This window comes from Macaca nemestrina, chromosome 14 (assembly GCF_043159975.1).
Source record: "Macaca nemestrina isolate mMacNem1 chromosome 14, mMacNem.hap1, whole genome shotgun sequence".
Lineage (NCBI taxonomy): Eukaryota > Metazoa > Chordata > Mammalia > Primates > Cercopithecidae > Macaca > Macaca nemestrina.
In genome coordinates this window covers 32,511,744-32,537,101 of record NC_092138.1, presented here as the reverse complement: position 1 = coordinate 32,537,101, position 25,358 = coordinate 32,511,744, and the positions used below count along the sequence as shown (strand labels likewise).

Genomic DNA, 25,358 nt, shown 5'->3' with positions numbered 1-25,358 from the left:
GAATTGTGTCCCGTCCAGATTCACAGGTTGAAATCCTAACCCCAGTATGGCTGTATTTGGAGTAACAAAGCAATTTAAGTTTGAATGAGGTCATGGGGTGGAGCCTTGGTTCTGCAGAATGCATGCCCTTATAAAAAGAGACATCAGAGAGTCAATAGCTTGCTGTCCCTGCCATGTAAGGATGCAGTGGAAAAGGCAGAAAACTACAAGCAAGGAAGGGAACCCTTGCCAGGAACCTAACCGTCTGGCACCTTGACCTTGGACTTCCCAGTCTCCAAAACGTTGAGAAAATAAATTTCTGTTGTTTAAGCCACCTAGTCTGTGGAATTTTATTATGGCAGCCTAAGCAGACTAACACTGTTAATAATATAATAAAATTGGATTTTTAAAATATCAAACAGTAGAACTGACACATCCAGCTTAGTACTTATTTTGTAGGCTATTTATGTATTGCATGGATGCTGGTGTAACACCAAACTTTATTGAAGCTTCTCTTTTACATTCTCTTTTTGGAGATAATTGGCGAGCTATACAAGAAGACCAGCTGTGTAACTTTATAGTCAAAATCTTGTTTTTTAACCAAAAATGATATTTTTCAACTTGCCATATATCCTATTAACTTAATTGGGCATCCATTATTTTGGGTTGTATTAAGGGCTCAAATTTCCCCCAAAGGATAGAGACTTGCAACTGTTGAGAATATTCAAAAGATTATTTGTTGAACAAATTAATTTACCACAGGCTTTGAAAGTCCAAACAACAGAGACTCAAAGAACTCACAGATGGGTGACAAAAACCACTGCTGGCAATCTCTGAGAACTCAGAGAGAATTGGAGAGGTGCCAGGAAACTAGAGCTGGGTAAATATTGTCCAATATCTTTTTAAAAGAGAAAAACGCAAATATAGGAAATTGTAGCTTAACAGACTTGATATTTTTGACTCCCAATCAAATTTTATAAGCAAATAGTTGAGTCCAGAATTTAAGGGAATATAGTCAAAAAACATTGTTGAAATTAAGAAAAATTAAGATCTACTTAGTCTCTGATGTTGCCTCTGAGAACAAACTGGAGAAATGAGCAAAATGACATGACAATTAAGGAGCTTTGTAGCTTTATGTGTAGTTGAGTGAGTCTCTATGAAAAGTGTTGACACAGAAGAAAGCTAACAGTATATTGCTAGTAGTGAAAAAGCAGGTCATAAACCAATAGAGTACAATAGTATTGTTGTATATAATATGGAGATAGATGTAAAAATGTAAATAAAAATTCCTGGGAAAGTCCCAAAATGTTATCAGTGATTATCTCTGGGAATTATTTTTCCTTTTTGGCTTTTCTGCATTTCTAAATTTTATATGGTTAAGTAAGAGAAAATTTTTTTTAATTGCAAAAGAAAATGGTTAAGGCCGGGTGTGGTGGCTCACACCTGTAATCCTAGCACTTTGGGAGGCTGAGAAGGGTGAATCATTTGAGGTCAGGAGTTCAAGACCAGCCTGGCCAACATGGTGAAACCCTGTCTCTATTAAAAATACAAAAATTAGCCAGGCGGTAGTGGCTCACACCAATAATCCCAGCTACCTGAGAGGCTGAAGCAGGAGAATTGCTTGAACCTAGGAGGCGGAGGTTGTGGTGAGGTGAGATCATGCCACTGAACTCCAGTCTAGGGGACAGAGTGAACCCTATCTCCAAAAAAAAAAAAAAAAAAAAAGAGAGAAAATGAAAGAAAGAAAAAGAACAGGTCAAAAAAAAATCATAGGAGAACAGAAATGTCAACCAATACATTGATTTTTATGTGTAGGAAGATGCTGTGAAGAAATGGCATTGCTTTTACTGTAATAGGATATTCTTACTATGTGAATGTTGCCATACTTTATTGGCTGAAACTTTCTTGTTACCAGAATCACCAGGGATACAGATTCTGTGTTTTATCATTCTGATACGGTAGACTTGGAGTGAGGCTTGGAAATTTAGCCACAGGGAATTGGTCAAATTATGGCACATTATTAAGCTGAAATCATATATCCATTAGCAATAAGGTAGAGAAGACTACTTAATGGCCTAGGACATTATTCATAGCATGTTAAATAAAAATTACTGGTTATAAAATAATACAATGTAATTTTATAAGTAAGAGGAATTTTTACACACAGACAAACATACCCGAAATGTTAAGCATAATTAGTCACTTCTATAATGGAATTGTTATTTTTATTTTATTCTTTTTGATTTGTTGCATTTTTCTAAATTTTTTATACTTTTCATTTGTTGGTTTTGTAGTTATTTTTAAACTATCATTTGCATCCTTTCCTTTATAGGGGTATAATTGCAAAAGATAGAGTTGACAGAAATTGTATAATGAAGAGACATTTTTAATCAAAGAATCCTTCTGTTTTCATTTTTAAAAATCCACATGGAAACATTAGTGAGGTGAGGTTAATTACTTGGTATGATCCCTTACAAATTGGTGAAATAGTGATTGTTCAGGGTATACTGTAAATCTAATCCTGATCTACATTTCCACCAAGAACTCCTCCCATTATCCTTCTCGAGGTCCTTTCGAGGAGATGGCATTCCCTTGCGCAGGAGAGGCAGTGGTTACACGTGTTTGCATGTTTATTTTCCAACAAGATCTTTTTTCGAACTATCTGTCCCCACATGGGATGGCCCCAGGGCCTCACAGGGCTGCTTCTCAAATTAAATAGTTTCACCAAGTTCATTGGTCATTTTCCCAAATGTATTGAATTTACATTTCAGACTTATTTGTTAGGGTGGCTACTACATTAGCACTGTGTTCCAGAGACTAGCGATAAAATGAGGCTTAAACTTCCTCTGTGGTTTAAGTGTCACCTGCAAAACTTATATTAAAATTTAATTGCCATTGTGACGGTATTAATAAGTGTGACTTTGGCTAGGCATGGTGGCTCACGCCTATAATCCCAGCACTTTGGGAGACCGAGGTGGGTGTATCACCTGAGGTCAGGAGTTCAAGACCAGCCTGGCCAATATGGTGAAACCCATCTCTACTAAAAACACAAAAATTAGCTGGGCATGGTGGCAGGCGCTTGTAATCCCAGCTAACCAGGAGGCTGAGGCAGGAGAATCGCTTGAAACTAGGAGGTGGAGGTTGCAGTGAGCTGAGATCATGCCATTGCACTCCACCCTGAGTGACAAGAGTGAACTTCGACTCAAAACAAAAAAACAAAAAAACAAAAAAGAAGTATGACTTTTAAGAAGTGACTAATATCGGGAGAACCTGCTCCAGATGGTTACATGGGTTCTTTTCTATTTCCTAGGTGTCTCCGCCGGTTTGAGAAATAAACGGAAAGAGCACAAGAGAGAGAAATTTAAAGCTGGGTGTCCGGGGGAGACATCACGTGTCGGCAGGATCCATGATGTTCCCCGAGTCGTAAAACCAGCAAGTTTTTATTAACAATTTTCAAAAGGGGAGGGAGTACACGAATAGGGTGTGGGTTACAGAGATCACATACTTCACAAGGTAATAAAATATCACAAAGCAAATGGAGGCAGGGTGAGATCACAGGACCAACCGGATGGGGCGAAATTAAAATTGCTAATGAAGTTTCCGGCCCGCATTGTAATTGATAACATCTTATCAGGAAACAGGGTTTGAGAGCAGACAACATGTCTGACCAAAATTTATTAGGCGGGAATTTCCTCATCCTAATAAGCCTGGGAGCGCTACAGGAGACCGGGGCTTATTTCATCCTTTTCACTTGACCATAAAAGACGGCACGCTTTAAGGGGGCCATCTACAAACCTACCCTCAGGGCGCATTCTCTTTCTCAAGGATGTTACTTGCTGAGAAAAAGAATTCAGCGATATTTCTCCTATTTGCTTTTGAAAGAGGAGAAATAGTTGGCTCTGTTCCATCCGGCTCACTGGCGGCCAGTTCAAAGTTACCTCCCTTGTTCCCTGAACATCAATGTTATCCTGTTCTTTTTTCAAGATGCCCAGATTTCATATTCAAACACACATGCTCTACAAACAATTTGTGCAGTTGACACAACCATCACAGGGTCCTAAGGCAACATTCATCCTCCTCAGTTTACGAAGAAGATGACGGGATTAAGAGATGAAAGTAAAGACAGGCATAGGAAATCACAAGGGTATTGATTGGGGAAGTGATAAATGTCCATGAAATCTTCACAATTTATGTTCAGAGATTACAATAAAGACAGTCATAAGAAATTATAAAAGTATAAATTTGGGGAACTAATAAATGTCCATGAAATCGTCACAATTTATGTTCTTCTGCCACGGCTTCAGTCAATCACTCCGTTCAGGGTCCCTGACTTCCCACAACAGAGTAAGCCATGAGAGCTCCACTCTCATGTAATGGTTAATGTCAATAGAGTGGGTTGTTATAAAGGGGACCCTCTCTGTCTCTTGCTCTTGCTCTTGCACAGAGAAGGCCCTCTGCCTTCTGCCATGGTAAGGCACAGCAAGAAGGTCCTCACCAGATATCATCCCTTAACCTTGGACTTCCCAGACTCCAGAACTGTAAGAAATTAATTACTGTTATTTATAAACTACCCAGTCTGTAGTATTCTGATGTAGTAATACAAAATGGACTAAGACACCCCCTAAACAGTTTCCCAAAAACTTGATTTAGATAGAGAGATGGTAATTTTTTTAAATCTGTAAGTTCAGTATAGCGTGAATGATGATGGTAAGCTTAGAACATGAGATTGGAAAGATGTTTGTCATCCTTGGCTACACAGGAGAATTTACTCTGGAGGCTTTTTTAAAAATAGAGATGCCTTTTCCCTACCACTAGAACATTTAATTACTAGATATAGGGTGAGGGTCCAGTATCCTGTAGGTTAAAAAATCTTCCCAAGTAATTCTGATCTAGAGCTGAGTTTGAGATCCACTCTATTACAGCAACTAATTCTGTCTATGATGTTCCAGAATACAGCAGTGAAGAAATGCTAGTTGAATAGAATCTGGGAGGATGAATAGAATTTGACATCAAAGGATAATCTAACAGAAAAAAAATAGAGGGATTCAAAGTCAAGATTCCTGGCCAGGACTGGGTTGATGTGGGAATTTGTAAGTGTTCAGCATGGTGGAAGCATGGAGGTCATAGGGCAGGTCTCATGTGTGCAGGAAGACAGCACGGAGAGAGTTCTGGAAAGTGCATACAGGTTACTGGACAGGATCATCTAGACTATCTAGGTTGGGTCTAGAATGTGAGGGGCCAGAGAACTTATCATGAACCAAGAGTGTGTGGGCATTAGGGATCCAGCCAAGGCTATAGTATAAGGGAGAGACCTGGTCACAGTGCCTGTGGTGGAATGGAAAGAGGCCACAGACAGTGGAGACTACTGGGCAGTATTCACAAGACATCTCTGAGGCAGAAGTCACAGGAAATGGCCACTGTGAACACTGTGTTATCTATTAGCAATATCACTTCTGGAATTTTTTGAGCTTTCACTTCAATATTCTTTCCTCAAATGACAAAGCATTTCTTTGTATTCAATTATCCCCAGTTATTTTACCTTTTCTCTATACATTTAGGTAATACTAAATGAGAGAGAAAAAATGGTCATGACAATAGAATGAGGTTATATGAATGTCTATATAAAATATATGTGTGTATATGTATGTATACATTCTATTTTTTGTATTCACATATTTTTTTTTCCTATTATCAACAATCACCTTCCCTAGAGCACTTTCTGAGTATAAATCTATGAGCTTTGTAAGCGCAGCACCAGGAGAATTTCTGGAGCCCAGTCTCTGCCTGTGTTTCTTTGTGCTCTCTCACTTGACATTTCTGAATGCAAATATGTCTGACAAGTGTAAATAAGGGTGTCACAGCTCGGAATAGTACCCATTTCCGCCTTGCCATCTCTTATCATGTATGTGTTCAGGGATGAATATGCCATTTTCATATTCTAATATTTTCACAGTTGGAATTTTTTACAGAGTGCAATGGTGAGCTCTATGGTTTCCAAGGTGAAGAAATGGATCTGCTTTATATCCTTGTAGAATTCAGTGCATTTGCAAATACTTTGAAAATATGCCGAAATCAAAAAAAGGAATACTCAGTGTTCAGCCAGTGGATCGAAGAAGCGTCTGCTGCACAGTACTTCCAGGTCAGCAGGGTTATCCTTTGTGGAATAAATTGATTTGTTTCAAGGTGTGCCTCTGAACACATCTGGGCAGGGTGGGTGGAGAGGAGATAATTGATACTGCAGTGGTTCTCAAAATGTGGTCGCCAGACCAGCAGCATCAGCATTACATAGATTTAAATCCCCATTCTGCCACTTACTACATTGTCAGGACTTGGGCAAGTTGCTGGATCTTTCTGAGCCTCAGCTTCCTCATCTGAGAAACATAATTCACCTGATTGTCATGATGCTTTAATTTAATTAGATGAGACTGTGAAGCACTTAGCATGGTACCTGGCCCATAGAAAGGCCTTAAATGGTGCCAATTACAACAATAATATTTCTTACTAGTATTCAGGGATTTATATACACCACATCACCCAACTGGCTTGCCTCTGTTTCCATCAGGATTACCATGATTACTACCTTCTGCCCCACTTCCACCTCCACCAGGATTTCTATCCAAGTTCTGTTTTTCTGTCGAGGCTAATGGGGCTCATCAGGGCAGGCCATCCCTTTTGGCCCTGGATCCTTTCTCTCTTGACTCTATTTTTTTTTTTTTTTTTTTGATAGGGTCTCGCTCTATTGCCTAGGCTGGAGCACACTGGTGTCATTATAGCTCACTGCACCTTCCAACTCTTGGGCTCAAGTGATCCTCCTACTTTAACCTCCCAAAGTTCTGGGATTGCAGGTGTCAACCATCCCAACTTGTCTATTACTCTTGATTTGTGCTCTCTCATAACGTCTAATTTAGGAAGGGATCTTGAGTACTTATCTCATCAATATCTAGGCCTGAATCTATTGAATCTATGTAGTCAGAAGTCTGGGATCTACTTAGAATTCTATGCTTTACATATAGGGCCAACATGGCCAAGTCACTGTGTCTCTTAGAGCCTCAGCTTCTCTGTTTGTGAAAGATCATGTCTTTCTTGACCAAAGTGGCTGTCAGAATCAGATGCTCATGATCGTGCTGACTTTGTGGGTTGTTTACTCCCCCTCTTTTCTCCTTCCCTTGTAGTTTTATGGCTGCATTTCTCAACAGCAGAACATGATGCAAGATTTTGTGAGGACAGCCACTTACCACAGAGCCATCCTCCAGAATCACACTGACTTTAGAGACAAGGTAATACCGGCAGCAGGTTATGAATCTCATGCATTTCAGAAACCTTTTCAAGACCAGAATCAAAATGAAACTTTAGTAGAATTACCATATGACCCAGCAATTCCCCTCCTAGTTATACACCTAAAAGAATTGAAACAGGCATTCAAATACTTGTACACAAATGTTCATAACAGCATTATTCAAAATAGCCAGAAAGTGGAAACAGTCCAAATGCCCATCAACTGAAGAATATATAAGCAAAATGTGGTATATTTACGCATGGAATATTATGACTATTATTCACATTTGTATTATTCATAAGAAGGGATGCAATGCTGATACATGCATCACCATGGATGAACCCCCAAAACATGCTAAGTGAAAGAAGCCAGTCACAAAAGATCATGTGATTCCATTTATGTGAAGCATCAGAATAGATAAATTTATCGAGATAGAAAGTGCACGAGTGGTTGCCAGGGATGAGGGAGAAAGGGAAATAGGAAGCGACTGCTTAATGGGGACAGAGTTTCCTTTGGGGGTGATAAAAATATCTTATAACCAGATAAAGGTAATGGTCACCCAATGTAATGAATGTATTAAATGACACCGTACTGTACACTTTAAAATAATGGCTAATTTGATGTTATGTGAATTTATCTCACTAAAATTATTAACCTTTGAGTGTCAGGAACTCTAGAGACTGAATATACTGTTTTGGTGCATCAAACAGTTTAGGAGCTTTATTGCTACATAATAAATAGCTCTTCGTGAGACACTCTACTTCAGTTTTTTCATAGACTCCACAAGTACATGCATTTATTTCCCTCATGAAATGGATATGAATGATGAATGGTTGCCAGCACATTATACAACTGTTGTCTAGGGTTCTTCTACCTGTTAAAGAGAAAAACTATTCAAAATACTCAACAGCTTATCTCTGAGGCAACAGTACTAGTCCAAAGACTCGGCAGTATGGGACCTAGTTTCATATTTTCTCCTTAACTAGCTGTGTGATCTTAGGCAAAATGCTGAACTTCTCTAAGCCTCACAGTCTAGTCTACTGACATAATAATTGTAGATCCATGGTCTTTGAGTTTTGCAGCATTACTCCCCAGGAAGGTTGTGCTAGGATATTGAAATAATTATCCCAATAATCATGCCTCCCTGTATCCACACATACCTAGTCATGTAGCTCCTTCTCTCATCAAGAGGCATTCTAATATTTTGCCCCTTATCTCTGTGCTGACTTTGTGACTGCTTTGACCAATAGAATATGACAGTGGTGATGTTGTTTGAGTTCCAGAGCCTAGGCCCTAAGGAGCCTCATAGCTTTTGCTCTCAATTTCTTGGAACCCAGTGATTACCATACTGTGAAGGAGTCTAGCCTGCTAGAGTTCAGAGGTCAAATGGAGAACTGAGGCACCTCAGCCAACAGCTGCCAGACCTGTGAGCAAGGCCATCTTTGGTCTTCCAGTCCAACCAACCCTCCTGCTGGCTGCAGAAGAATGAACAAATCCAAGCAAGACCAGGAGAGAAACTGCCCAGCCCTCCCACAGAATTGAGAAAATTCATAAATTGTTTCTGGTTTAAGTCACTAAATATTCTTGCATCTTTACCTCTGTTTTCACTAACTATTGTTGCATAACAGTAGTTATAGTTGTATACAATACAATTATACAGCTGCATACAAGTATATACAACTGTATGGTATTGTTATACAACAACGTTTAATGAAAACAGAGGAAAAGATGAATGAAAGGTAGTGATACATAGGCCCCCAGCTAGAAGTTGGTTTGCACATGGCTTTCTATTCTTTGTCATCTCCATTCTGCTATTGAGCCCATCAGTGAAGTTTTTATTTTGGTTGTCATATTTTTCAATGCCAAAATTTCCATTTGGCACTTTGTTCTGTCATCTGTGTCTTGGCTGACACTTTCTATTTTCCATTGGTTTTAGCGGTGTTCATGATTGCTGGTTGGAAGTTTTTTAATAATAGCTGTTTTAAAAGTCTTTGTCAGATTGTTCTGACTTCTATGTCATGGCAGTGTTAGTTTCAGCTGATTATCTTTTCCCATAAGAATTGAGGTTTTCCCAATTCTTCTTGGTTGGATTTGGGCTGCAAGTTCCCTCCCCATAGTTGATCTTCTGAGGGCTATGTTTCATATGTCAATTCATTTTTCAAAGCCTTGGCAGTGCTATTTGGATCTGTCCACTGTGTATGTCACCCAGTGGTCAGCCTGGCACCTGGGCAGGGTTCTCAAAGTTTGGTATGCTAATTAGTACCAGATCCATGCATGCACAGGCTGAGGATGACCCCAGGAATGTATAAATGAAAGTGTATGGAGATGCTTTGCCAAGCTCCTTCCTTTCCGTGATACTTTTTGGTTTCCTGTGATCACTTTTCAGTCTCTTGCCAACAAGTTTACTCTGCCATGTACTTCCATGACTTTGCCGCATATTGGCCAAGCAGAGAGAGACCAAGAGAGAAAAAAAAGCACTGGGGGTCAGCCCAGCCTTGGGAATGACAGCTCCACTGAATGGGGAGGAAGGTTTCCTTCCCTTATAGTTTTGTCTAATTCAGGCTGATGTTGGTAATACCACAAGATTCTTGGGGATAAGAGTGTGGAAGAAGGGAGGAAAAGGAGGGAAATAGAGGGAAGAGAGGAGGGGGAGAAGAGAGAAACACAGAGAATTTTCACACCCTGACTCTACGGAATTTACTTTCCCGCTGCTAAAACCAGAACTACAGGGTGTCCCAGGAGGTCTCTTTGTACCCTGGTGCCCATTTCTGGTGTGTCAACTTTAGGCCAGGGTTTACTGGAGGAAAAAAGGAGTAAACTCACTGTTGGTTGGGTAGTATTTCAAATCCCAGTCTTATCTCCTGATATGGTTTGGCTCTGTGTCCCCACCCAAATCTCATCTTGAATTGTAGTTCCCATAATCCCCACATGTCCTGGGAGGGACCTGGTGGGAGGTAATTTAATCATGGGTTGGTTACCCTCATGCTGTTCTTGGGATAATGAGTGAATTCTCATGAGATGTGATGGTTTTATAAAAGGCTTTTCCCCTTTTGCTTGGCACTTCTCCTTCCTGCCATCATGTGAAGAAGGATGTGTTTGCTTCCCCTTCTGCCATGATTACAAATTTCCTAAGGCCTCCCTAGCCATGTTGAATTGTGAGTCAATTAAACCTCTTTTCTTTATAAATTACCCAGTCTCAGGTATGTCTTTATTAGCAGCGTGAGAATGGACTAATACATTTCCTAATCTGCCTGACATTCTTAACTCTTCGAAGGCCTAAAATAGTTGCTCGAGGCATTCTGTCCAGGTGTTACAGCTGTATTCAGTGAGAAAGAGAGAGAGAGAGAGGGTGAAGTGGGCCTCCTCCAACCCACCCAGGACTGGACACTATCTAAAAGCCACTTCTATGTGCTCTGATGGGTGAAAGTAATGGGTAAGAGGCAAAGGTGAGACCAGAAATGGCGGGGTTTAGCCAAAGAGTCTTATATGTCGTATGTCTTGAGGTGCCCAGCAAACAACCTTACTTTGCCAGTGGGACATGCCTGGTTAACAATTATGAAGTAAACATTCCCAATGAAGAGGATCTGCTAGGATAGATGGGCAGGATGAAGACAAAGGAGAAAAACTAGTTCATTTTTGAGCTTGTCTGGTCTTCAAGGTTGTGAGTAAGCAATCTTGTCAACCTAAGGTAGGTTTTTTCCAATTAAAATAAAATTTAACTCTGAACTGCTGGTTTCTTCTTCATGGTTTGAGCATATTTCCTGGAGCCATTAGTTTTATTTAGGAAATATTCTCTCTGTATAGGGACTTAGTTTTAGTTTTAATCTGTAATCTATTTTCTATGTTATCTATGATCTATTTTAAATTCTGGTTACAACTTTAAAAACCACTCCCTAAATTACTAATGACACTAATAACTTACATTATAAAAGTCTTTCACAGACTTTTCACATGGATTGTATCACTTGGCCATTTCATTTTTGTATATTTTCATCTATAACAATGAAGATATTGGACTAGATTATCTTTAAGGTCACTCCCAGCTCTAACTTCATTTGATTTTACAAAATACCCTTTCCCTGCCTTCCTGAAATAGGTTCCTCTGCCAATGAAATGAAATAGGCATCCATCTGTTAGGGGTTATGAAGGTGATAATTAATCACATGGTTGATAATTAATTATATCCCTTTTCTTCTTTGAGTTCTGAACCAATTTAGAAATAGACACAGATGTCAGGAAGAAATCACAGTATCAACGTTATTGTTGCTGTTTGCAGAACAGGGTTCAGACCTATGGCCAAATGCAGTTTCCTAAATCTTCTGCTCCCAAACCAAACTTTTCCACTCACTTGCATGCCAAACAACTGGTCTCCCAAACAAGTCCAGAGCCTGCCCCATAAGGTTCTCACATGGGAAACTCAAGGACACACACTTGGTTGGGAGTGGGCAGGCCGACCCCTCCCAAGTGCATGGGCTATGCTTGCTCCATCCTATTTCCCAGTGTCATCATCAAGGTGAGTCATTCCTGCTAAGGGGAAAAAAGAGGCAGGGGAAATGACCACTCTTAATTCCATTACTGCCCTCTCCTGGGAGTAAATATTTCCTCCCTTCTGAAAATTGAAGGAGAAAACTGACCCTACTTTAGTTTCCCAGGAATCCCCTGGTTCCAAACAAACCTGGATGGTTGGGACCCCTCACTCCATCTTTTTTAGTCCTTTTTTTGTTTGCTTACATCATACTGAAGAGCATTCTGGAATAATGCCTGGGAGTCTGTGGAGGATGCTCCTTTTTCACTAAATCCTTGCATTCTTTCTCATTGAAATTGACTATTTAAAAGGGCATTGAAATTGACTGCCTAAAAGCACAGGGTTTTAGAATGATCAATAACAATGGCTATTATTTATTGAGCAGCTTAGTATGGGCAAGCACCATGCTAAGGGCTTTCCACACACCATTTCTTTTAATCTTCATCACAACTTTATGAGATAAATACTAATATTATTGCTCTTTTAGAGATGAGAGAATAAAGGCCCAGGAAGGTTGATAATTTACCTGATTTTATACAACCAGAAATAAAAAGGCCAGAATAAGACCTACTTAGTCTAACTTTGGAGCCTGCACACATAATCCCTGAAAGGCATTGCCCATGGGAAGGCTGGCTAAAATTGCTAAGGGAGATTTTTGTTTCTCCAACCTAAGGATGGGATAAAAACATTTTGGTTACTTAAACATCCCTGTGAATACAATGAGGTTGCCTTGCACGATGGTTACATTCATGAGTTCTGGAACCAGAGAGCTGAGTTGAAACTCCTGCTTGACCACTTACCATATACCTGCCATAGACCTTTGTCCTGTTTGTCTTGAGATCTTGGGCAGGTTGTCTACAGTCTCTGGGCTTTGGCTTCCTTATCTATAAAAGTAGGAAAATGATAAGAGTAGTAGCTATTTTCTAGAACTTTTACAAGTTCAAGATGATACAGTGTATATGAACTCTGTATTAGCAAGGATTATTATTATTGATGGTCATGGGTTTCCACCTCTGCTATTACTTTAAAGCTTCCACATCTTGATTTTTCATTCTGCCTCCTCCATGCAGTTTTAATGAAAATCCTTTCTTGGCCAGAGCACACTGCTGGCTGAGAACTCCATTTGGAATCCTTCCAGGAAACTGACCCCACTAGAATCCAACCCATCTCCCCTTCTTGGAGTTTCTGTTAATTGCCATCTGGCTATTTTTAGTTTCTTCAAGTGTGCACTGGGCACAAGCAGGGAAAGTCCATCCTGCTGAGGGTATGGGGCTGTGTGAGCTGTGGGGTTTTAATTTGGAAATGTTTTGACACTTCATTTGTCAGGGCACCAGTTGCTGGAAACTTGTGAGAGTGAGCAGGAGCTGAGAGCTTATTATTTTTTTAAATCAGTGTTTTCACAGAGGAGAGAATCCCCAGTTGCAACAGCTGCTTAGTGCATCCAAATGTGAGTTTGGCTTAGGCAGAAGGGATTTAGGGATTTGAAAGCTTAAAAGAAAACATAAATAACAACAAACATGGAAAGCAACCTGTTCAGACCATCAGCTGATATTCAGATTGCAGAGCCTGAGCTTTAGTTCTTCTGATATGAGTTTTCTTTGGTGTGTGCTTATCATCAGTTTGGTCAAAGGCCTTTGAGTCCATTTCTAGTCCTGTTCTGAAATTCTCCCTCACTTTAAAACACTGCACACACTAATGAGGCCTGACTTTCATCACTGACCAGAATAAAGGCTACAGCCTAGATCTGCCACATAGTGCTGTGTGTGAGTACTTGCTTCCTTCCATTTCTACTGACTCTCTACTTCTTGACCAGCATAGATGTTAACCCTGTGGTGGCAGAATCCTTGTTCAGAGCCTGCGGGTGGGAGTAGAAAGAAAAAGAAATTACTTATGATTTCTGCTAGGGGCTTCACATATCCTATATAATTTAATCTTTGTGTGTTAGTCAAGGTTCTTAGTTGCCAGCATCAGAAATTAATACAGTAAAAGGATTTCCTTAAAGGTTACAGGAACTTCAGATAATGAGTCTTAGAAGCTACATATCTGGAATAATTTTCAAAATCATGTTGCAGAATTGATCTCAGAAAGACAGCAGTGCAGCCAGACATAGATACTGCAATATACACAGCTTTCACTAAATACCAATCTTGAATATTGTCCTAAGAACTTTCCCTCTGATTCTCTGGGATCTGGAGGTAACTACGGATGCCACCATATGACCTCACCATAGTGGATTCCGTGTAGTCCCTACATCTTCACACTCTGAGCTCCCATGCAAAGCACATCTTCCTGGCAGAGCCTGGGTCATGCTTGTGCTTTAGCTGACACCTTCACTTCCCTAGCAAGAGGCTGGTGCTGCCTTGGAATGTGGGGCACTCCCCAAACATAGGAAAGGAGTTCTCATGCTGAGAGGCACCAAAGAATGGCAAACGCCCTGTGTGCTGTACAAGAAACAAATGCAATACATATTGTTAGGCTAATAGTATAGATAAAGGGATTGGAGCTACAGAAAGTTAACTAACTTGCTTTAGCATAAACAACTGCTACGTGGCAGAGCTACATGCAAACTCAGGTCTGTCTGTATGCAAAGTCTGTACTGCAGGATGATTTTAGGGGTGACAGAAAGTCATTTGTTTTATGCTCTAGGTTGATAAACTGACATTTCGCTATGTGATTTTTGGAATGTGAGGGGAGCAGGATGTGATGGTGAAAAACAGTATCTGCATATATATGTATGCTTTTCTATAGCTTGGGCTTTGAAGTGTGATTCAGTTTTCCCGGGCTGCCATAACAAATTACCACAAAGTTAGTAGCTAAGTGCAACTGAAATTTGTTCTCTCATTGTTCTGGAGGCTAGAAGTCTGAAACAAGATGTCTGCAGGGCGGTGCTCCCTCTGACGGCTCTAGGGGAGGATCCTTCCTTACCTCTTCCTGGCTTCTGCTGGTTGCTGGCAGTCCTTCGTGCTCCTTGGCTTATAGATGCATCGTTCCAATTGCTGCCTCTGTTGTTACATGGCGTTCTCCCAGTATGTGTTTCTGTGTAAATTTCTCTCCTTTCATAGTGACACCAGCCATATGGGATTTAGGGCCCACCCTAATTCATTATAACCTTATCTTAACTTGATTACATCTGTAAAGACCCTATTTCCAAATAAGGTCACATTCACAGGTTCTGGATAGACATGAATTTTGGGGACGTAGATGCTATTCAATGCAGCATAGTATAGAGACTAGTTTCATTAAGTTAGATATCACAGTAACTCATTTCTGAGACTAATTCCCTGTAATAAAGGCAAAGAGAAAGTGATAGAAAATGAGTCTAGGTTTAACTGATCTCTTTGGTCCCTAAAGCCCAAAGGGGACCCACTTAACAGATCTTCTGCCTGTGAGTGAAGCAGGAGTATATCTGTGCCAGAATCTTGAGCTTGAGTAGACTTACTTCCTGAAAAGTTACTGGAGAAAGATGCCAGAGTCAGCAAAAGGAAATGCTTTCATTTGGTATGAAAGCAAAGTACAGCTCCCCAGGAGAGCCAAGAAGACTATGAATAAGTATTGGTCACAGACTGATTTTTAGAGTAATTGGGGAAAAGGAAGCTGAGGGCTTTAGGGTACAATGCAATAGGTGGCTTTCTAACCAAGATATTTGTGCTCAAAGCACATCTCTGCCCCTTTCAAGATGGCGACATGTGACCTTGATCTTTTTGAAGTTAATTTTAAATTGTGGTAAGCACACTTAACCACATGGTGGCTGTAAAAATTTAGTAAGCAACTTCTTGGAGAGTCTCAGCACAGCTCTGGAATGCTGCACACGGGACTGGGGAATGAGAATCAGAAATCATCCGACCCTCAAAGATACAGCTTACCCAGGCTTGTGAGTCAGGGCTGTACTGCTGTAACAATCAACTCCTAAATGTCAGTGGCTTAATCCAACAGAGCTTTATTTCTCTACTTTGTATCATTCTCACTCCAGGACCCAGGCTGATGGAACAGCCTCCATGAGAAGCATTACTATTTCCTGTTGTAGAGAAAAGGAGGACCTAGCAAATCACACAGCTAGTTCTTAAATCTTCCACCTGAAAGTGGCCAGTGTTACTTCTAACCACATTACATTGGCCAAAGCAAGTCATATGGTCACTCCTAATTTCAACAAAGCAGGGAAATGCACATCTACATCTGCCCATAAGGAGAACCAGAGATATTCGGTAAATGGCACTATATATTACCTTTGCAAACTCATTAAGTTAGGGACAGGTGGATAAGGTGATAGTCTCAGTGCACCAGCTGTGCATGGGAGGGGGTTAGAAAAAGAGGGGCTTGATGGATTAATACTTCACTTACAGAATTTCATTGAAATTAACTTCTGCCTGATGGATTGCCTAGCCACTGAACACAAAGCATTTTAGAAAGTTCCTAGAGTTGAACTTCCAACCCTTTCACCCTTCCTCTAAGACAGTGCCATGAAGGGCCAATTTGGGGCAACTACTGACTTTCCAAAGGCTTATATAGAAGGCTCTGTATGACATAGTAATATCTAAAACAGATGACTTTGTTTTAATGTCTGCTTACAGGCTAAGAATATAAGTAAATAAAGAGGATAAGATCATTAAAAAGCAGTTAAATTGGATGAAGCAACCAACCAATAAGCTCTTCAAAATATTGTATTTTCATCCCTTGGTATCTGTGGGAGGTTGGTTTCAGGACATACACATACCCCCCAAATTAAAATTTGTGGGTTCTCAAATTTCTTGTATAAAATGGCATGACATTTTCATATAATCTATGCACATCCTCCTGTATGCTTTAAATAATCTCTAGATTAATATCTAATGCAGTGTAAATGCTATATGAATAATTTTTATATTGTATTTTTATTTGTATTTTTAAATTGTTATATTGTTATTTTATGGGGTGTTTTGTTTTTAATATTTTTGATTTATTGGTTGAATCTTTGGATGCAGAACTCACAGATACTGAGGGCCAACTGTACTAGACCCTGGTCTTTTCTGGCACTGAACCAGAAAAATTCTGATGAATTTAGAGCTTCTGCCTAAATTCCCTTTTCACTTAATTTCCTGAGTCTGTAGTATTGGCATGTCCACTTTAACCTCAGAGTGGTGGCTTAGGTTTAGAATTGAGAAGTTCCGGAAACCCAGAAAAGACAGAGTCACAGGGACATCTCAATAAACATGTTGATATTCCTGTAACTACCACCAATTTCTCAGTCTAGATTCCCTAAATTGCAGAGCATGAGGCAAAGGCTTCTGGGCTGGCACTTTATCAGGGAGTATTAATCTCAGGAAAACAGGAGTAGGAGAAAGGAGGGAGAGCAAGTAGAAAGCAGTACATTACTGAGCTGGCCACAGCTTTATGAAAAACTGATTGCTTTGTGTCATAGGACATCTTCAAAGGGGCAATATGAAGCCACTTCATCCTCAAATAGTTCCTCTAAGGGGAGAAATGGGGAATGATGTATTCATTAGCTGCCGTCTCCCATTGGTCAAAGTATTCCCTCACTGGGTATTAACTCCCTTACACTTCAAGGGTACATGCGCATGAGCGTCAAGTAAGTGCTGCAGTGCTTTCTCCTGCCTCAACAGAAATAAGGAAATTCCACTATAGGAAGCACATGGCACAAATGAAGTGTGCACTGTTTGCTGTGCTAATGAATGATATGAGGACCTAGAAGAAATCATTGCAATAGGTTCCTCAGGCAGTAGTGAATATAGCAGCAACAGCAGCAGCAGCAACATCAGCAATAAAATCTAGCTCCAGGATTCAAAGATTAGTGTAAGCAATTTCTAGGACCCCTCTGCTAGATAGCAAGGCAAGCGTTCTCTTCTGGCTTGAGGCAAAACCAGAATGCATTATAACCAGCACTCAAACCAGGAACCTAGGAGTCAATCTATACTTTTTATTCTCCTTTCAAGTCTAAATCCCTTAGATTCAATGGTCTCAGCATTTCTGCAATCTTTTCACTTCTCCTGTCCCACAGAAAGTCCCCAGTTCTCATTCTTATTGTTTCTTTCCTGGAATATTGCAAAAGTTTTGCAACTACTCTTCCTGCTTGTACCAGTTAAGATACCTTTGACTCAGAATAGGAAAAATCCCTACTCAAATTGGCTAAAACAGTCAAAGGTAATGCAACTTTATGGTGTTTTAATCTATGAAGTCACATTACCTTTGACTGTTTTAGCCAATTACTTTGAGCAGCACATCCAAATTTAACCACATTCAGGAAATAGGAGGGATCTTTTCTGTGTGTCTCTTTAGGAGGGAGGAAATCTTTCCCAAGTAGTCTTTCTCAGTAGACTCATGAAGAAAATTGTATCACATGCCCAAGCCTAAACCCATCATTGGCAAGAGGAATAGAACCACTTTTGATTGCCCTAGACCAATCAAGATCCCCTCTCTGGATCTGTGGATGGTTAACCACATAGAGGAGGGTAAATACTCAATAAAACTGAAGTTCTGATTGGAAGGAGGAAGGGAGAGGGGACTGACACTGGTTAGGATTTCTAGGTTCTGTTACCCTTGATGTTGTGGCCCTCCAATCCATGCCACTAGTATGATGTTGCTGAAATGCAACTATGACATAATCCTATGAAATAATCCTTCTATTTAAAACTTTCCGATGATTCTTCTTTGCTGAAGAATCAAGCCAAGTCTTGCACAAAAGACTATTTATGATCAAGCATCTGCCAGTTTCTCCAGGTTTTGCTCTAGCCATGTTCATGTCTTAACCATGCCCCGCTTCTACCTCTAATACTCATACCATGCTCCTGATGCAATTTACTGCCTCCCGTATGCAACTGGCTCTATCATTCTTAGATGCCTTTGTCCATACTTCCCGGAGCTCCTGCATCTTCCATCATTTAAATGGCACAATATTGACTCACTTTTCAATTCCCAGTACCCAGGTCACCTCAATGAAATCTTTCCAGACCCCGTGGTAAAGTAGGCTCTTTTTCCTTCTGCTCACACTATGCGCCCTTACATAATTCTATTATTGCCACTGTAGCACATGATTGTACTTCTTTGTTAATGCCTATTCCTCCTCCCAGACAGTCCTGCTCTATTCATTTTTGTATTCTCAGCACCTGGCAGTGCTTGCACATTGGTGAATGAATGAAAGAGTGTTTAAGGATCTAGAGCTGAGTGATCACGCCCAGGTCTAAAGCAGGGTTAGTTGTGAGGAGATAAACTAAGCATGATCACATGTTTTGAATATTCCCTAATTAGAAAGGAAAATAGTTATAGAACTGGTAGAAGGGTGGTTAAAAGGTTGGTAATAAGTTTATCCGTCTTCTTCCAGAAGACTAAACAGAATGTGCTCGTAAGCATTAATTCTGCATTATTTAAACACAGGCAACCCTCTGCGTGCAAGCAAGTTTCACTGCACAGATGTAGAGTTCTGTCTTAGGAGGAGCTAACACTGCAGAATTTTCCTGCCATGATGAAAGTGCTAAGTATCTGAATAAGATTTAAGTCCAAGCTGAAAAGGCCATAAGAGGATGTCTTCTGTAGTTGCTGAGATGCTTTGGACATTCTCTTCTCTGATAAAAGCTGGAGTAGGAGATGCGATGTCCTGCAAAAGTCTGTGCAGCTTCCTCTTTCTGTTACTGCCCAGGAGCTGCTCAGTCTACCTGTCAGTCCATAGTTTGGATATTGGAAGATTCGGATACTAGATGCAGTCTATGGGGGTCGGCAACCTGTGGCAGCCAACAGTGATGATGAAGCACATGACACTGAGCACAAGCTTCAGCCACATGTGGCTTTGGGCTGTCTAGTGAGTTGACTATAGATGGAATAAAATGAGGGCAGGAAGGAGTGATGTCTGTGGAAGTAGGACACAGAACATAGGAATATAAGGCATGCAATAATAACAGGCATTGCAATTCAGAGCAGCCACTGATGTGCTCAAAAAATAAAGAAGAATTAGTAAATAATAACTGATATCACTTGAGGAACCAATTGTGGGATAATCGAAACCTTCATATTTGAAGACAATTATAAAAAGCTGGAGTGAATAATAAGTCTAAATGTGGCCAGTATTACTCTAGTCTGAATAGAACAAATAATAATTTAGAATTGAAGTTGAGAGAGTGGCTGATAGTATAGGATTCAACTTAGATAATTTTAAAAATCTCATCTCTGACTCTCAGCCTCCTTATCTACAAAATGGAGAAAATAATAATTGTCATCACAAGTTAAAAAGGTAATTCCTACACAGTACTAAACAGGCATAGCATATAGTAAGTATACAAGAAGTAGTAGATACAATAGGTCCTTCATATTCCTGTGCTGTTTCTGTGGGTTCTACGTCATGGATACAACCAACTGTGGAACAAAATATTTGGAAAAAAGATGAGTGGTTGTATCTGTACTGAAAATGTATGGACACTTTTTTCTTGTCATTATTCCCTAAACAATGTAGTACAACAACTATTTACATAGCACTTACATTGTACTAGGTATTATAAGTAATCTAGAGACTGCTTAAGGTATTCAGGAGGATGTGCATGTGTCATATGTAAATAGCACACTATTTTATATAAGGGATTTGAGCATCCAAGGATTTGGGTATCCAAGGGGATTCCTGGAACCAGTCCCCCATGTATACCAACAGATGACTGTATTTATTTTTACTCTTTTATTCAAGGGTAATTTTGTTTCATACTTTCATAAGGATCTATATACTCCTTGTTAATTTTAACCTACTAAATCCAAATGAATAGTTTTGAATCGACTTGGAGCTATGTAAGCCCTATCCAAGCATTTTGCAGGATTTCTTTGCCCAGGAAACTACAAGAACATGTAATTAAAATAATCAGGAAAGCAAAATGATAACCCTTTCTTTCTAATATTTTTAAAACTTTTCTTACCAATAAATCCCCCGGACATTTGGTCACGATTACATGGACCAGTTGTTGACTTTTCCCAGTTAGTCCTGCCAGGGATTTCATACTATTTTCAGGCACCACTATGTATAAGCCAAAAAATAGCCATGTCTACAGTCACTGCCTGTGTATCCAACAGGCAGCTGAGGATGAATTCGCTCTCTAGAAGGTGATTGTCCACAAGACCTAACTGGATGGTAATGTAGGGAGAGTATGGCAAGGTCAAAAGAAAGTAATCCTTTGAAAGATTCTTAATTTCACTAGGTTGGTGAGGACTTATGTTGGTATAAGGTGGCTTCTCAGCAAGGTGACAGATTTGTACCATATTTTCTGGATCATGAATCTGTCCTCTCTTTGTGGTAGTGAGAGACCTTTTCATTCCTTCAGTTTGTTCAACAAAGATTTAGTGAGTGTCTCCACTGTGCACCAGACCCTGTACTACATGTCAGATTCAATAGTGAGAAACAGATGGGGTCTCTCCTTTAATGGAGATTACTATCCAGGGGAGAGAGCAGATATTAATCAAATAATCATTCATTATATGAAAAATTACCATTCTGGTGAATGTTATGAAGAAAGAGTATGAAGAGATGCTGATAAGAAAGTATACAACAAGAGGACTTAGCATGGTAGGAGAGCAAAGACCAGGGGAGATGTTTGGGACTTAGCCAAGACTACATTTCCCCACCCCCTTGCACCTACATGCATGGCCAATGGAATGTAAGAGGAAGTGATGTGTCACTTCTGGACCAAAGTGGTTAATGGTCCAGCATACCTTCCCTACACTGAAGATTAAAAGGTGGAGATGTTTGTGACCTTAAGGATGAGTTGGTTTAACGGCCAGGGTCCCTGCAGGAGAGAGACAGCACACATGACAGGGTGTGTTAGTCAGGGTTCTCTTAGAGGGACAGAGCTAATTGGAGATATATCCATATCTATATCTATAATCTCTCTATCTATCTAAAAGGGAGTTTATTAAATATTAACTTATGTGATTACAAGGTCCCACAATAGGCTGTCTGCAAGCTGAGGAGCGAGGAGAGCCAGCCCAAGTCCCCAAACTGAAGAACTTGGAGTCCAATGTCCAAGGGCAGGAAGCATCCAGCACAGGAGAAAAATGTAGGCGGGGGGGCTAGGCCAGTCTCTCCTTTTCAAGTTTTTCTGGCTGCTTTATATCTGCTAGAAGCTGATTAGATTGTGCCTACCAGATTAAGGATCCACCTTCCCCAGACCACTGACTCAAATGTTAATCTCTTTTGGTAACACCCACTCAGACACACCCAGGATGAATACTTTGTATCCTTCATTCCAATCAAGTTCACACTCAGTATTAACCATCACACAGGGTGTTTAAAGAGAGTTAAAGATAACGTGACTATTTACAAAGATGTAGGCAGAGTTAGGGGAACAAAGAAGGGATAGTGAAGCACTCTGTTACCAGCAAGAATGTGAACCTGTTATTCTATCTGGACCTAAAGGTAGCTACTGGAAATGTGACGTAATATCAGAGCTGTAAGAGATGGGAGTCCGACAAGAACCATGGAGACACAGAAAAAAGGAAGCCAAAAGAATAAATAATCTGACCTCACCATCCTCACTCCCTCTGATCTCCTATTGTCATTTCCCTTGACTTATCCCAACTAGAATCCAGTGGCAAGAAAGCCCATTGTTACAGTCGATATAGGTCAGGCTCCTGCCAAAGACCAAGATGAGAAGAGTGGAGGATAGATCTGGAGGAGCAAATAGAAAATATCCAGCACAATAGTCATTGAGTAAGTGAAAGAATATGACCGCAGACTGAAAGCAGATTGTGTGTAATGGAGAGCATAGCAAGCAAAAGGAACAGAATGTACTAAGGCCTGTGGCAGGAATGAGCATAAAGTCTTCTAAGAACGCCTGTTTTCAGGCAGAAGGACTTGGCGGAAGGCTACCTCAGCTAGTCAGAAGGGTGATCGTGTTCCAATCATAGTCAAGGAGGAAGAATAGAGGTCATGAAAATCAAGATAAAAAGTGTCAGATGCGTGGGGTGACATGGAGGCCAAGAAATAAGAAAGAGGCCCGAATGCAGAAGACAAGGAAGGTTCAGTGAAACATTACAGGCTATGAATCTTGAATAAAGCAAGGGCATCCTGAGCTCATCCTCTTTGGGTGCTGCCTTGTGATGCAAGAGCATTTCCAGAGTCCAAATGGCAGACAAAAGTCTTAGGCCTTTCCTGAAGATATTTCAAAATGATGTTGGAATTAAAAGACTGCTATCTTGGGCCATCCCATTCAGTCATTTAGGCAACAAATATTTATTACTGGTTTTTATGTTTCCTACTGTGCTCACTAGGTACTGAGAGATGATGTGATTCCTGTCTTTGGTAAGCTCACAGGCTAAGCAGGAAAGACAACTGTGTAAATAACTACTTGTCATATCCTGTGATAAGTGCTGTTAGAGAGTGACATGCAAGGTGCCAGAGAACCCAGCCTACCCCGACTGGGGAATCAGGGAATGCATCCCTGAGATATGAGATTTGAGCTAGGTCTTGAAGGATGTTTCCCAGGTAGAAAAATGAGAGGAGGGAATGTTATCTAGGGGCAATGTATTGATCAGTGGATGCCAACTACTACTAAAACGATCTCTAAATCTCAGCTGTTTATCATAATAAAATTTATTTCTTGCTCATGCCATGTCCAGTGTGTTCTGAGTGGCTCTTCCCAAAGTGGTGATCCAGAGATTCAGGCTGTTTTCATCTTCAGTGCAGGGAAGGTGTGCTGGACCTTTAACCACCTTGGCCCAGAAGTGACACTCATCACTTTGCCTCACATTCCACTGGCCATGCATGTAGATGCAAGGGAGTGGAGAGAAGTAGTCTTGGGTAGGCAGCTGCTTCCTGGCAGCTGCATTCTGAGAGAGTGTGAACATTTGGTATGGGGTGATGGCTCCCACTGCCACAGGGAATTGCACATGAGGGAGCACAGAATGAAGTAAAGGGACGTGATTCCTAGCCTAGGGTGTGTGTGGAAGAAAGGAGAGGAGTAAAGAAGAAGAGACTAAAAAGGTCAGCCATTACTGGATGGCTCAGGACTCAGGACAACATACCAGAGAGACCTTCTCCTTCTCCCCCAGATGTGTGGAACTGTTAGAAGTGTGATATGGCCAGATTTGCATCTCTTCACAGTACACTCATTTCTCTCTTTTTTTCTGTACAAAAAGAGAGTGAGAGTTGTGCAAAGAGTTAAACACTGGATTTTCATTCTAACTCTGCCAACTGCTGCTTACCAACCTTGCTACCTACTTGGGCTGGCTACTTAGTATCTCTGAGCCTCAGCTTATCAATAAAATGGGCACAAAACTGTATGCACTTTCTATTCCAGAGAGGCATGAAGATCAAATAGATAATGTCAGGCAAACATCCTTTGGCAACTGTAAACTGCTCTACATATACAAGGGGATTTAGTTACTCTATTTTGCCTCTGCCTGAGGGGAGATATTTTTTCCCAGAGCATGAAAGTATAACTCAATGACTGCTAAGTTCCTGAAATATATCCACTTCTGTGATGACCTACCAATGGTAGAATAAGAAATGAGCTCAATATTACCTCTATAAGAAGAAATAAATACAATTAGAGGCAGCTCCAATGCTTCCTAAGGTGCTATGTAAGAAAGCATAATGGAATTACCTGTGTTAATGACTTTTCTTCTTCCACAGTCTTGGAAACCACAGATGGAAAGGGCTGAGGTAGTGTATTTCCGTTAGAGCCTAAGTATTTGCTTTGACTCTTAGGGTTTTTTTCCCCACAGAATTTATCCTTGGTCCTCCAAGGCTTTGTTTTCCAAAGTTGCATGGCTTATGTAGAGAAAGGGAAATGTCCCTCTACCTCCTCACTGTCTCTTCCCATGGCATGACTGAAAATTTACTTGTTAAGATTTTTTAATATCCACATAAGTGGGCAGCAGATGGACTTATCTGGACAGTGCTAGCAAAAGATTGGATTCTTTTTCAAGGCCTAACTCTGTTTTGAAATAGCCAAATGATTAAAGTTACTTTGGCTTGCATTTTTAGAAAATTTTCTCAGCTTATAATTTGTCACTACTTCTCTAGATATGGCCTGGGTCTGTTAAAGTATCTTTTTACCAAATGGACCAAATTTCCAAAAGCCCAACCACATAAGGCTCCCTCCCATCTCTGTCTCTTTTTCTTTCTCCCAATTTCCTTTCCCCCATCTCTCTGCTAATGGTGAGATGTTCCTTTAGTTTTTAGTCTTCAGCATCACGAGAACTGGAAAACACTGCTCTAAGATGTGCTTCGTGCCATCTTAATAAATTAGATAAAGAACTTCATTTACACATTTCCAGGGCACCTGTTCCCAGAGCATCCAGGTGCAATTTCCATTGTCTCTTAACTTTGCATCCATACCCTGGGCTGAACTTGAAATTTAGAGTGTTGTGTTTTTAATCGAAGAAAGTTCTAGAAAGATTCTTCTGAATGTAGTGCATTTTTCTTTGGGACCGTGGATTGCATTCTCCAACTTAACAGCCTCCATTTCTTAAATGGCACTTGTGAGTGTTCTTACAACAGACCATGGCCACATGAAGATGATGTATTTCCTGGGGAGGATGAGGAAAAGAGAATACTGTTATTTCTAAAAGTATAGACAGCCTGATAGCCAATTTTGGAGTCTGGGTGACATTTTA

At 40.4% G+C, this 25,358-nt stretch overlaps 1 protein-coding gene and 1 long non-coding RNA gene across 4 annotated transcripts in view; one reads left to right on the top strand and one right to left on the bottom strand.

Annotated features, from left to right (window-relative positions):
• Nucleotides 1-25,358, top strand: part of LOC105491817 (histone-arginine methyltransferase CARM1-like) — a 173,954-nt gene that overhangs the window by 59,841 nt on the left and 88,755 nt on the right. Inside the window, 2 exon segments of the mRNA XM_011758499.2 lie at nt 6,012-6,118; nt 7,152-7,272. Coding sequence (XP_011756801.2) covers nt 6,012-6,118; nt 7,152-7,272 — 228 coding nt within the window.
• On the bottom strand, nt 7,957-25,029 carry LOC139358127 (uncharacterized). Of its 3 annotated transcripts, XR_011612513.1 has the most exons (4): nt 24,344-25,029; nt 23,763-23,864; nt 12,581-12,664; nt 7,957-8,129 (listed from the first exon to the last, which is right to left on the bottom strand). It is a non-coding gene; the product is annotated as an uncharacterized lncRNA (long non-coding RNA). The 3 variants fall into 3 exon arrangements; XR_011612515.1 differs by lacking the exons at nt 7,957-8,129; nt 12,581-12,664 and adding an exon at nt 12,797-13,635; XR_011612514.1 differs by lacking the exons at nt 7,957-8,129; nt 12,581-12,664 and adding an exon at nt 23,337-23,492.